At 39.8% G+C, this 14,273-nt stretch overlaps 1 protein-coding gene across 1 annotated transcript in view; it reads left to right on the forward strand.

Annotated features, from left to right (window-relative positions):
• The first annotated feature begins 3,316 nt into the window (after positions 1 to 3,316).
• lrmda (leucine rich melanocyte differentiation associated) overlaps positions 3,317 to 14,273 on the forward strand; it is a 305,490-nt gene continuing 294,533 nt past the window's right edge. The window contains exons 1-2 of the mRNA XM_061790519.1: positions 3,317 to 3,739; positions 5,538 to 5,638. Of these exons, the coding sequence (XP_061646503.1) occupies positions 3,698 to 3,739; positions 5,538 to 5,638 (143 nt within the window). The 5' untranslated portion in view covers positions 3,317 to 3,697. The remainder of the gene's footprint in view (positions 3,740 to 5,537; positions 5,639 to 14,273) is intronic.

Here is a 14,273-nt window from a genome sequence, read left to right on the forward strand (position 1 = left end):
TAATCACTGTATAACACTCAAATCAAGTTAAACTACTCACTCTTTGAAGACAACACATGTTTTGAGCATGATAAAAATGTGCTGTTTGTTGCTGGTGATCATAGTCATTTTCAAGCAAGCCATTAGTGCTTGAATTCTGCTCCATGTTATGGACAGTGGAGATCAAAAGTGTACACACCCCTGTTCAAAAACCAGGTTTCTGTGATAGGAAAAAAAGAAACCTAGATAAACCATTTCAAAACTTTTTCCCACCATAATGTGACCTATAAACCGTAACCTGTAATCTTTTTGAGAGAGGAAGTAAAAATAAACAACTAAAATAATGTGGTTGGCCACAGTGTTGTTTTTGGCAGCCATTTTAATATTAGTCCTAGTTTTAGTCTTTTGGATGCAATGCCTCTTAGTCTTAGTCACATTTTAGCCATTTTAGTACACGATAGTTTAGTCCGGTTTTAGTCGACAGGAATGCCAAAAGATTTTAGTCTAGTCTAGTTTAGTCTAGACTCAGGTCAAATAGTGGAGGACAGAGTCCAAAGCAAACATGGTGAAGCAACAATTATCTGTTATGCTGCACACAAATGGAATAAGTTGCCAACAGAAGTGACGTCAGCCCCAAATGTGAATGTTTTTAAGTCCAGGTTAAAAACTCTTGTTTTTTCTCATGATTTTTAGAGCATTTCCACTTTTAAATAATATTTTTTTGCACTGTACGCTGTTTTAATTGTACTTTTATTTTTCTCTTTTTTTCAAATGTTAATAAGCTGTTTTTTTCCCTTTGTTTTTAAATGCTTTTAATCATGTAAAGCACGTTGAGTTAGTTACCTTGTGTATAAAATGCGCTACATAAATAAATTTGCTATGCTTAGTTTTAGTCACATAATGTTTTTCATAATTCATAATAATTTGTTTATATATAATAATAATTTATAATTAATTCCAGAATTTTGACAAAATACTACCGTGTTAGGGGGACACGGTGGATGACTGGTTAGCACATCATTGTCAAAATTATAATGTAACTGTACTGCTGTTTTTTTTTGTGTGTGTGGGGAACAGCAAAAGTTGTAAAATGCAGACGCAAATCTCATCGCGAGCTAAGCTATCAGCACAGCTAATGCTAACATTAACACATACAGGTATGTATCATGAGGTTGAAACTTTGCTAACAAACAGATATTACATGGCAATGTCAACTCACCTCACAAGGACACGCTAGGAAAAAAATATACATATTTATTTATTTTTTGAACGTCTGATAGACCACCCGCTGAGGTTTTCGTCTAGTCTTCTCTCGTCAATGAAACGTTGCACACATTTCATCATGATTCAGTCAGCAAAGAGCCATGTTTTGTTCATCAACATCACGGTTTCGTCATGAAAAAAAAAGCGGCGTCAACGAAATCATGTTCCATCCATCCATTTTCTGTACCGCTTATCCTCACTAGGGTCGCGGGCGTGCTGGAGCCTATCCCAGCTATCTTTGGGCGAGAGGCGGGGCACAGCCAATCGCAGACAAAATCATTTTGTCAAGTGAAATGACACTTGTTGTGTGTACACCACTTAGGCCATGAATTTAAAACAACCAAATAACACCTGTGTGGAGTTTGCATGTTCTCCCGTGCCTGTGTGGGATTTCGCCAGGTACTCCGGTTTCCTACCACATTCCCAAAATATGCATCGTAATTAATTGATTAATCTAAATTGCCCATAGGTGTGAATGTGAGTATGGATGATTGTTTGTCTATATGTGTCCTGTGACTGGCTGGGGAGCAGTTTAGGGTTTACCCCGCCTCTCGCCCAGAGTTAGTATGGATGGGCGCCAGCACGCCTGCGACCCTAGTGAGGATAAGTGGTATGGAAAATGGATGGATGGAGTGACATTACCTTTCTCATAGTTAACCCAACCCTAACACATATTCCTCTATTTTACCATTGCTAAACCAAATATAGAAGCTAGAAATTCTCATTAGTAACGAATGACATAACTGATCTTTTCATTGTTTCTTTCCATGTAGTTTTTTTTTTTTGTTCTTCTTAGCATGTTTGCATTTTGGCGGGATAACTTTGTAAAATGAGGATAGTGACACTTCCAAGTCCAAGAGCTCTATTATGTAGTTCATGACACAAAACATGTGTTACTGTATATAATTATTTATCTCATTCCTGTTAAAACAATAGCTCCTGCGGGCTGGTGAACAAGATGGTTACGTTTATCGTTAATGTTATTAGGCTAACTAACCTGGATAGTTGCTCTCACAGTAGTTAGGCTCTGCATGTTAGTATTTTGGCAGGATCTAATTGCTAAAAAAGGGTAGTTCTTAGTTACGCTTGGTATTTCATCTTAATCATGTAAAAAAAAACTATTTCATGACACAAAACACATGCTACTATGGATAATTCTCTGATTCATGTCTGTTAAAACGTTAGCTCATGCGATCTTTTTAGATGCACGGTAATGTGAGCCGTTAGATGCTAACACAGTAGTTCTGCTTCGCATGTTAGCATTTTGATGGGATATCTTTGTTAAATGAGGCTTGTGATGCTTGGGAGTTTATTTTAATGAACTTCAAGAAATTTATTATTTGTCATGCCACAAAATGTATTACAAGGAATAATTCTCAGATTCAAATCTTTGAAATCGTTAGCTCCTACTAGCTATTTAGCTATGAGGTAATGGGAATGTGCAGATCTAGTGTTCAGTGAGAGAGAGCGGGTTCCATTTTCGATGAATTTACGAACCAGCGTGTTGGCCATTGGCAGGGATACATACATCAGTGCATCTGCCATATTGAATGTCAACATCGCGTCCTGCCTGACGCTGCGGCCGCTCTGTCTCCTCCGTTAGAGTGGCGGGAGTGTGCTCCGGCACTCTAACTCAACGGCACATGCCAACAACGCTCTGAGTTTCCAAACATTCCGGAGTGTAGAGAGTGCACTTAGAGTGAATTTCAAAACGTACCCATTATGAGAGGTTATTCGGCTAACTAGCATGTGGCTAGTTGCTAACACAGTACTTCGGCTTAGCACGTTAGCATTTTGACAGGATATCTTTGTACAAGTCGACGAGTTACACTTTGTAGTTCGTTTTAATAAAGTTTAAGAGCTTCATTATTTATTCACAAAACAAAACACTGTTTATTATGGATAATCCAATGATTCATGTCTGTTAAAAGCGTTAGCTTATGCGGGCTAGTTAGGTACGAGCTAATGTGAGCAGTTAGTTGCCTAGCTAGCATGTGGCTACTTGCTGACACAGTAGCAAACGGATGTGCTGTGTTAAGTCTGTACAATACATGACTTAGCATTGCACTACACTGAGTTGAATGGACATAAAGGCGAGACAACAGCCTCTTTGTGCGCCCACTGACTCCCTGGAGTCTTGTGTGATATAATAACGGCAAACAGGCGGCTCAATGCAGTCTGTAAATCGGTCAGCCAGACGCCCACTGCGAGCCAGCCAGCGTGGGACATTTCCGCACACGCGGGTCAGCTGATCGAGACACGCGGAAAGCACCAACTGTCCTAACTCCACGAAAACTCCACCGCACGCAGACCGCACTGCTACTACGTTTTTGCCGCTTCACGGACCCACGGCACCCGCTTGCTCGCCTTGTCCTGCGTGGACTCCTCACTTCTCAATACATAGACACACTGATCGAAAACACGCGGCTGCTCGGCTGTCTTTCCGAGTGGAGTGATGGCGCTCAGGGAGTCGCCGGTGGCTTTGAATGGAACTCATGTAAGTATTGTTGTTCTTATCATTAGTAGTTTTTACAAAGTTTTCAATCGTTGCCGGAAGCGTGCAGGTTCTCCTCTGCACGCTGTCATGTGACCGCGCGTGGCGTTACCTCCCACTCAACGTAACAGGACAAGGCGCGTCCACTCTGAGGCAGTGCTGAAAAGTGGTCACAGCAAATCCCAAAATTGCTTTTCAAACAGATCAACTTTATTTCTTTGTTTTTAAAAATTATTATTGGAGAGAGAATGTACCCAATTCTGTTTTACTTTATAAATGTATAAATGTGTTGCAAATTAAAAATGGGAAAACAACAGTTGTCTAGGATTCCATGTTGTCATATCTAAAGTGGTGCACTATTTAGTTACGTTCATAATATTAACGTGTTAAATATAACATACACTTTGAACTGCTTAAAGCATTAGGTACACCCGTACAATGAGATCCAATCAATAGAAAAGCTAGCCAGAAAGGTAGTACTAAAAAGTGGTCCTATAGTAATTAGTTAACCGCCCAAATTGCCACATTATATCATAAATGGTGCTCTATTTAACCACTATTACAGTGATAAAGGGTGTTAAATATAATAAATTAACTGACCATAACATTAGGTACACCTACAATGAGGTCCGATATCAGAGCAAGTAGAGAGGCAGTGCTGAAAAGTAGTTTGTGACCCTCAAAAGCTTTTTAAACTCTTTATTCAACTGTTCACTGGAGAGAGGGCATATAACTAAATATATTGAAGTAGTCTACTGCTATTATCTTTGATAAAATGCCCAATAGTTCCACAAAATCATGCAAACAAAAGTATATCTAGTGTTCCACATTATGATATCTAAATTGTTGCACTATGAAAAACACATTTACAGTGGTAGTGTGCTCAATTAGGTACACATGCATCATCTACAATAAGATCCAATACAAGAACAGGCAGAGAGGCGGTCCTGAAAAGTTATCCCCCAAAATTGCTTTTTCAAAACACTCTATTCAACTTTCTTTTGGAAGGAAGATGTAAATAAATGTACTTAAGTGCTGTACTAGTGTTTCTCTGTAAAATCTCTCTTTTACTCTGTCAAAAGGAGTGTTTCATGTGTGCCTATTTCAAATACATCCACAGGTGTGTCTCCATTTAACTCAAATGTTCTCAATAAACCTGCCAGAAGCTTCCAAGGAAATGGCATCATAATATGGGGTTTCCCACATTGTTCAAAGGCATACAGTGGAAATCGTATGTATGTAATCTTCTGACTTTGAAGAAAGTCATGAAAAATTGCCTTAAAAATCCTCTAATTATTCCGGCATTTAATAAACATAAACAGAGATAATTTTGATAATCATAATTTACCTAAAACAGGAAAGGTTTTGTCTGATTCCATGTCAGACAACGAGAAAACAACAACGTATGTGTCTTTTTATATAGTGTATGTCAACATCTGGTTTCAACTGTAATTGTAGTGACAGCGTGTTAACTTCGTGGTGAGCACATCTGCCTCACAGCTCTGAGTTTTGCTGTTCGAATCCAGCCTTCCTGCGAGCATGAATGCTTATTTGTCCACGTGGCCTACGATTATCTGTCAGTTGGGCTAGTTCCCCCCTCGTCTGATGCAGCACCCCCAAAATGGCAGATGAAAAACAACAACACAAAAACATATGTACTATGCAAGCTATACCATACATGTTGTGATGTAATTCTGTTCTGTGGGTGCTTACATCAAGATATAAACTATATAATGTCTAACGCCTGTCTTTATCGACACCATTATTTGGTCTTTATTTATTCTTTTCGGTTTATTTTCAGATTTCCTACATTGGACACGATTGTAAGGACATCCCAGACTTCCTTGGGGACTCTTTTGGAGATTTTGCGAGAAGGTTGGACTTGAGCTTCAACCAACTCAGGTCAGACTTTTTTGTCATGTGCTGTCACTTGCTTATACACGTCTTCATGGCTGTCTTGTTTGTCTCTGGCTGTTAAGCATGGGTTTGAACATGTATCCTCAAGTGTCACAAGACTTCGTTTGGTTAATTAGAGGCCAATTAATGAAAACAGCTCATTTGTAATGAAATTTAGCTCTGGTGGGAAATGGGGTCTTTTCTGTCATGATGTGACGTCGTGAAACACTTTGTTAGTATATTGGAGTTCTCGGTTCTTTAATGGCCTGTTGTGTTGTCAGACAGAGAAAAGATGAATTAGTTTTAAACTTTGTGTTCATATACATACAGTGGATATAAAAATTATACACACCCCTGTTGAAATGCAATGTTTTGTGATGCAAAAAAATTAAAATTAGATGAAGATAAATCATTTCAAAATGTTTTCCACCGTTATTGTGACCTGTAACCTGTAAAAATCAATTTAAAAAAAAGAAATCTTTCCAGGAAGGGAAGTAAAAATAAACAACTGAGATAATGTGGTTGCAGAAGTATGCACGCACTCTTAAAACTGGGGATGTGGGTGTCTTCAGAATTAACCAATCACATTCAAACTCATTAAATGGGCGTCAGCACACACCTGCCACCATTTAAAGTGCCTCTGATTAACCCCAAATAAAAATCACATTCATTTTGCATTAAGTTTAGGCGTAAACGTTTTAAGATTATTTATCTTGGTCTCATTTTTATATCCCACAAAAACCTGGCATTTGAACAGGCAGGGGTGTGTAGACCTTTTATATCCACTTTACTAGGTGGATTGCAACTTGCCTGGTTCTTTCCATATCTGTCATTATTCTGTCATGTGATGGTTTCATGACCATAAACAGGTGAAGTTCAAAACAGTGAATACATTTTTTTCCAGGTTTGAACGGTCACATCATAAAACCTTTATAAACTACAAAGGCAATGTTTACGTAAGATTCTTAAATATCAGACCATTGTAAAGGAGGTAAGGACTGTATGATAAAATAAAAATAAAATTATTCTTTGAAGGCACCTGACATCCCCGACAAAAAAAAACATGATGCATGCTAATGATTTGAACGCCAAGTTTTGTTAGCTTTTTGAGGCACATTTTTCTGGAAAATCTCTGGTTAAACTCTTAATTTTATCATTATTGGGCCATCTGTCTTTGGATGTTCCACTGTAATTGTTTTACATTATAACCTTTGATGGATAATACCTCAAATTGAAGTCCTTGACCAATGTTTTCCAGAGCTTATGAAAATGTTGCTGATATACTGTAACTTAACTCATCTTAACTTAATTGCAACGGACAAACGATATGGCACTGTTTATGTGATATTTTTGAGTTCCTCAAGAATGTTTATGACTTCTTATGCAATTGCTGTGTAGACATAAATGTATGCATGATGTGCATTTATATTCTATCGTGCCTGTATACCCTGCGTTCAAGCAATGATGATGGAATTCAAGAAAAGCAGCAAACTGATGATGCAGCGTCAGAGGTAACTGTGGGTCAGATGATGAGATGGTCTTGCTCATAACTAAATGAGATTTGCTGGTAACCACCGGCATGCATGTTGATATTGGGGAATTCAAGCAATTGATTATGCTTCTGAACCTTTGACCAGCCATGTTTGTGGTTTCATATTTAGACCTCAAACAATCTGAGTTCATGGTCTACCTAACATTGTACTTTATGAGGTATTTTCTTTACATATTCATGCTCACCCGTCCGGTTTTCCCTCTGAAGCCGCTCACATGACCACAGTGGGAGTTCATGAGTGGGTGGCATTAATAAGGAACATGTGATGATGTTTTTAGCTTCCTAATGCAACACGACACCCTCCCCTTAATAGACGTGATCCCCATTAGAATGTTCGGGCCGACAATCTTAAATAATGAACGTGTACAATATTCATGACCAAAACTCTTCATATGTGTCATGACATGTGAATTGTGACATGGAACAGAATATAGGCAATCAAGAAGCACCCTGACTTAGCAAAAGGAAACAACCGTAAATAAAAACAAACATGTTTTACCCAATGTCGTTTTACGTATAAAAGTGGGTTCCCCAGACGGTAAGAAGTATTTTCCAAAGCAAGTCGTTTTTTGAGGACAACGCATTTTACAAGGCTCCCAGCTCTGGCAACCTTTGGGAACATTTGTGAAACATCCACGCATATCTGGAAGTGTTTCTTCTTCTTTGGTTTTGTGAAATCACGTGTGTGGAATAGAATTTTTGTGTTGTTCTGTGTTGAGATTATCGGAGCACATCACACACAATAGGACAAAAACTTTTAAATGCCAGATTTTTTATCTTCATGTGTGGGGTTTGTCACAGATAAATAATCTTTTAAAATGTTAAAAATCTTTTTGGGTGTACCAAGCCTAAGTCTGTTTTACACAGATATGTAGTAAAATTACCAGACTTTGATTTTACACAGAACCCAGAAAAGAAGGATACGGAAGTAACGGTGCACTGTTAGACAGCACCAGCATCTGGTGTGACATAAAATGCTTTTCTGATAGCAATTACTGTTTTTAACAAAACAAGGTGGACGACTGATTAGCACATCTGCCTCACAGTTCTGGGGACCGGGGTTCAAATCCCAGCCCCGCCTGTGCGGAGTTTGCATGTTCTCCCCGTGCCTGGGTGGGTTTTCTCTGGGTACTACGGTACGGGTGTTTCCTCCCACATCCCAAAAACATGCGTGGTAGGTTGATTGAAGACTCTAAATTGCCCGTAGGCGTGAATGTGTCTGCGAATGGTTGTTTGTTTCTATGTGCCCTGCGATTGGCTGGCCACCGGTTCAGGGTGTATCTCGCCTCCCGCCCGAAGATAGCTGGGATAGGCTCCAGCAGCCCGCGACCCTGGTGAGGATAAGCGGTAAAGCAAATGGATGGATGGAACAAAACAAAACATGCAAAGTAAGTGTTTGGTGTTAAACTTAACAACCCTGTCCTGCTTTTTCCAACATTCCCTTACACATTGGCCCCGACTTACCACCGTTATTTTTCTGATACTACCTTCAAAGGCGGAAAATTGTCACATCAGTTTTGGGGGTTCCAATCTGGGCTCTTCCTGTTTGGAGTTTGTATGTTCTCCCCGTGCTTGCATGGGTTTTTACGGGTACTCCAGTTTGCTACCGCATTCCAAAAACATGCTGCTTAGGTTAATTGAAGAATCAACAGATAAATTGTCCATTGGTTTGCATTGTTGTCTCTCCATGTGTTCTGGGATTGGCTAGCAACCAGTCCAGGGTGAAGCCCACTTCTCGCCTGAAGTCAGCTGGGATAGGCTCCAATTCATCCACAATCCTAATGAGGACAAGTGGTATAGAAAATTCATGATGGATGTAAAAGGGGCAAGTACCTTCAATGTCAGAAAAATTCCCTTGTTGGCTTTGTCCCCGCATTCCGTGTCTATACGACAGAACAATGCTGTGAAAAAAAAGTGTAACATTTTCAGGTGGACTTCATGCCCCCATTCTGTGTTGGCACTATTCATTCAGCACAATGATATGGAAAATGTAGGCTCTTGCCAATGGAAATGTTTCTGACACTACCTTTGAAGGTGTAAAATTGCTTGGTTGACATCATCTCCTCATTCCGTTTCAGTGCCGTTCATACGAACAGCGACACAGAGAAAAATGCATTTTTTTGTTAGTACTGTATTGTGAAAGTGGCTTTTGAAACCACCTTCGAAACCAGAAAATTGCCAGGTTGACTCTGTTCTCCTATTCCAAGTCTCAGCTGTTTATACAGAACAAAGACATGGAAAAAAGGTGTAAAAATGGCAGGGGTTCTGATACTTCACAACATCCATTCCATGTCTGTGCTGTTCATATCAAACAGCGACATTGAAAAATTCTGGCTTTTACAGGCAATGTAAAGGGGGGATCTGATACTACTCTTGAATACAGAAAAGTGCCTGGTCAATTACTTCCTCCCATTCCATGTCTTTGCTGTTTATACAGAATGGTGACATGGAAAAAAGGTGTAAACATGATGGCTTTTACAGGCACTATAAAAGGGACTTTAGTCGAGTGCAACAGGAGGCATCCCAAAAGTACACATTCATTTAGAGGTTTACAAGCATGACTTGTCAGATGGTTACAGTAGGAGGATTGTGGTTTTGACAACATGACCCTACCTTAGCCTCAAGTATCAGCAGGTGTAAACACCAACCTGAAAACTTGAGCACGTGTGCTGTGTCACCGTGCTCAAATCAAATACAACACGAGACATTGCCAGAGTTTGTTGCGGCTAATTCCCTCACTTCTGTCAGTGCAATGGACAACAATCCTCCACCATGCTGACACTGAGTCACAATGAGAAGCCTGGCGTCACTTACGTCACTTTTAAGTGAGCGCTATGTGTGCCCTACATGATTTGTGTGCATTGTTTGTGTATCACCGCCGTGCGATCCCAGGCAGGTAACGGCGGGGATGAACTCTCCATAGCAATCTGTCACGCCCACACTCCTCCGCCGCCCTCAGGCTGTCTCATCAATGTGTACTGTTGTGTCACCGTCTTTGTTTCAGGTCAGGTGTGTACACATTGTGTTGTGTTGACATGATTCCTCCTGTTGTGTGCTGTGGTGGTCACAATCGCCTACATGCAAGCTGTCACACTGGACACACATGACACGCAGAAACAATCCCTTGCAGATTTGGTAAACAAAGTTAAAGTTGTGCAATGTCAGCATTCATAGCATGTCCTCAAAACACATGAGACTCATTACAGAGCATATCAAATAAAACATGTAAACAATGAGACTTTTACAAGCCTGTTATCTGTTACAGAAATGTCATCTAAAACAGAATTATAATGTTGTGTTTCTAGTGTTCTCATTGCTTGACGACACTTGGCAGTTCCTTGTTTTTGCACCGCATTCAAGACAAACCTAATATTCTCATCATTTGCAGGCTATAGCTTTCTCTAATATGACGTGTATACTGAAAAGTACCTATAAAAATCCAATCCTGCAAGGAGATGGAGCTACGTAAGTACAGAATATGGTTTCTTACAATAATTTAGTTGAAAATTGGAAAAGAGCACTGCATTTGACTGCGGCCCTGGACAGGATAAGGGGTATTGAAAATGGATGGCATTCTTTTTATGCTGTTGGTTGAAGCTGGACATTTTTTTCCTGACACGTGAACATCACTGAGTACTGACTCATTCATGACAAACTTTTGTGTAACTTCTCAACTGTCAAACAAATGGAAAAATAAGTTAACCGTAAAAACAACAAAAAGCTCTGATAAAAAGTGACTTACTCGAGTGCTACTGCGATGAGTCTGCTTGCATCTGGTGTATATTCTTCTTCTCCTGACACCCCTTATTGAGGCAGCTAATTATTTTGGAATGAGTTTCATTAAAAATGCCAAACAACAACAATACACTCACATTTAAGGCTTGTGATACAATAAAACAGTATTCTGCTTTAGGGCAAAGGAAAATAAATAGCTTCTTTTAGAGGGTGCATTTAAAAAAAACATCAAGTAATCTGTCAACCATTTATTTCAAAGGGTAATGTCAGATAAATATGTTATATTTACAGTTTGGGGTTGTATTTAAGGTTTAAACTATTAACATAAGCAATTCTAAATATTTTAGTCATGACTTTTACTGTTTGTGTTGCGTCTTGATCCCTAACTCCCGTGAGGTGTGGGGGTTCACTGTAAATGGTAATTCAAGTAGACTTCAACTAATGTAAGCTGCTTTAATTTAGAATGAGCCAATAATAGGATCCTTCCAGTCAATGCAAACACATGCGTTGGATGTTAGTCTTTACTAAAACGTAGTGTTTGTATTGCAGACGACCTACTGACGTGTGAAAATTTAATCTGTCTGTACAAAACAAGAGTTTGACTTTTGCAGTGCAGATGAGCCTCGGCATCGTAAATACAGTAGGCTGCACGCGCTCACCCAGGGCGATGTTGGCGATGGCAGGCGTTTTGCATTTTAATGACAAATCAAGTATGCTAACTTGCATTTGAAAAGGGAAAGTGCTCTCGGTGTCGACCGGCTGTCAAAGTGAGATGTAAGGAGTGTGATGAAAAGAGAACAAAGAAGACAAAGTAGGGAGGCCTGCTACACTCAGAAATGAAATAAAACCGTGTATGGCCTGTCAGCTGTGTCGTTTTAGATTCATATCCAAAGAAGGCTGGAGTATTAGCGCCACACTCGCGCCTCACTCATCTGTCTCGCTTAATTCGTCACAGGGGCGCGCTGTCTTTCAACGCGGGGAAGGGGCCTGCTAATTGACAAACACAGACATCCCATCCTAGCCAAGGTAGGCTTTGCGTGTTGCATGTTTGAGGGGCTATAGGTGGGTGGGGGTGGAGGGGTGTTACTCCTGGTCCTCGAATGAGAAGTGACAACTGGAAGAGAGCCTGTCATTGTCTCGCCTAAGTGTTCAATCTGCAGGCACGGTGCCATGCAGATAAAGTGTCAGTTAGGCAGAGAGGATATGAAACATTGGTGGTATGAAGTCCTTCCATCACTTAACCAGCAGCGTGTGCGTGTTGAGTGGTGATGTGTAGCAAACATATTTCATATCTGATGGAGGCAGGCCTGTTTAGGATAACCTGAGCTCATAAATTAAGCAAGCAAATAACACATTTACGTCAGGTACATTGATGTTTACTGTCAAAAACAACCATTTCAATTTCACCGGGCTGACTTTTCGAAATTATGTACTCCTCCAGGGAAAGTAGACGGGTGCGTTAAAGATGTTTAAACTAATAGTTGGCTTGTCGTATTACGCTGTCTCTCCAATTTAAGTTTATTTCTGATTTTCTTTCTCGCCGCTCGTTCGCTTCAATGGTGTCAGTCGAGAGTTTGAGTCGTAAAGAATGATTTGTTATAGAGGTGAGTGGTAAAGAGGTTTTTATAGTGACAATATTTAAAATGGCCTATAGAATGAAGGTTTGATAGCCATGCGGCTTTACATGTGTCCCTGTCGTGTTTATTAATGCTTCATAAATGAGAGTAGTGCAAAATGTCTGCACTCAATTTCCGATTTGGGTTTTGTTTGTGAAGACTACATTAAGACTACATTAATATCAGTATAACTAACATGAAAACCAGAGAGTTGTCTGTGGAAAGAAAACGACAAGAAATTATGAAGATGGAAAAATCAATCAGAGCCATTGTTCAATCACTGGCCATAGTCAACACGACCATTTACAATGCTCTGACAACGAAATAAGCCAGATTTTGAAAAGCTGCCATTTTTCTGCCTTTTTCTGTATTGCTGTTCTTTATAAACAGCCCTGACAAGGAATGGGTGACAAGGTCTTCCTGGAAATATTCTCATGCTGCGCTACTATCAGTGTTTGGAAGCTGCCTGTGTAAAATGAAATGTCTGAAAGTTAGAGCCGGGATGTGTAGTTAAAACATCAAAAACTCGCTTCTCCCACCCAGTTGCATAGAAAGCAATTGGCACTGTCTGGCAAGCATTTTGGATGTTACACTAGATGCTGAAATCATCTTAATAGTTGAGGCAACATCGTGCCTTTGACAGATTCTGTGTTGAAGGCAAACTCGGCTAAATGTGCAATCTTGAGTTACTGGATCTCTGTGTAAAAGAGGCTTTTTTGTGTGTCTTTTGTTGCTAGCATTAGCTGCTAGCTACCGCTATGCGCATCATCGCTATAAAGATTTGACTTTTTATAGGGTTGAATTTATTTTTACACCAGCCACATTCAAAACTATGCATGTTAGGTTATGTGAAAACTCTAAACAGGTGGGAATGTGAGTGTAAATGATTGTCTACACTGCAATTGGTGGTATAATAAATGGTGCTAACAGTATGTAAGAGGCTGTTTAGTACGGAGCCCCCCTGGTGCCAAGGTATGAGAAAAATAAAATTCACTGATAATCTGTTCCCTCAGTTTAGTAATCCGTTCCCTCAGTTTAGTAAACTGTACCCTCAGTTTAGTAATCTGTACCCTCAGTTTAGCAAATGTCTGGGGCTCCGTATACCTACGTATATCTGTCAAGTGAAGTAAATTCTATTTGTATGTTATATTCTTACTCGTGGGAATTCTGTGTATAAATTGTCATGTCGTGATAAATCCTACATCCCATTTTTTTCAACTGAAAGGCAATATTGCTGTAGTTCGAGGGGTTTGATCATTATATAGCAGTACTAGCAGGACTGGCTACAATTAGCCTGCATGTTTCCTAAACACAGTACTAAATTGAGGGTACGGATTACTAAACTGAGGGTACAGTTTACTAAACTGAGGGTACAGATTACTAAACTGAGGGTAAAGATTACTAAATTGAGGGTACAGTTTACTAAACTGAGGGTACAGTTTACTAAACTGAGGGAACGGATTACTAAATTGAGGGAACAGATTATCAATGAATTTTATTTTTCTCATACTTTGGCACCAGGGGGGCTCCGTAGTATATTTGGTTTGTCAGCCATAGGAAAAGAAATACAGTCAAAAGACAATATAGTTGCTTATCTTTTAAGCCTGCAGAGCAGTTGACTGTCTGAGTGCAAACGCAAGAGAAGGCTGCTGACAGCAGTAGAAGCGTCTATTAATCACTGTCAGCAGCCATCAGCCCTCTGGAGCTTTCCACAAGCTCCTCTTTGCTTTATCTTGCC

This window comes from Phyllopteryx taeniolatus, chromosome 11 (assembly GCF_024500385.1).
Source record: "Phyllopteryx taeniolatus isolate TA_2022b chromosome 11, UOR_Ptae_1.2, whole genome shotgun sequence".
NCBI lineage: Eukaryota > Metazoa > Chordata > Actinopteri > Syngnathiformes > Syngnathidae > Phyllopteryx > Phyllopteryx taeniolatus.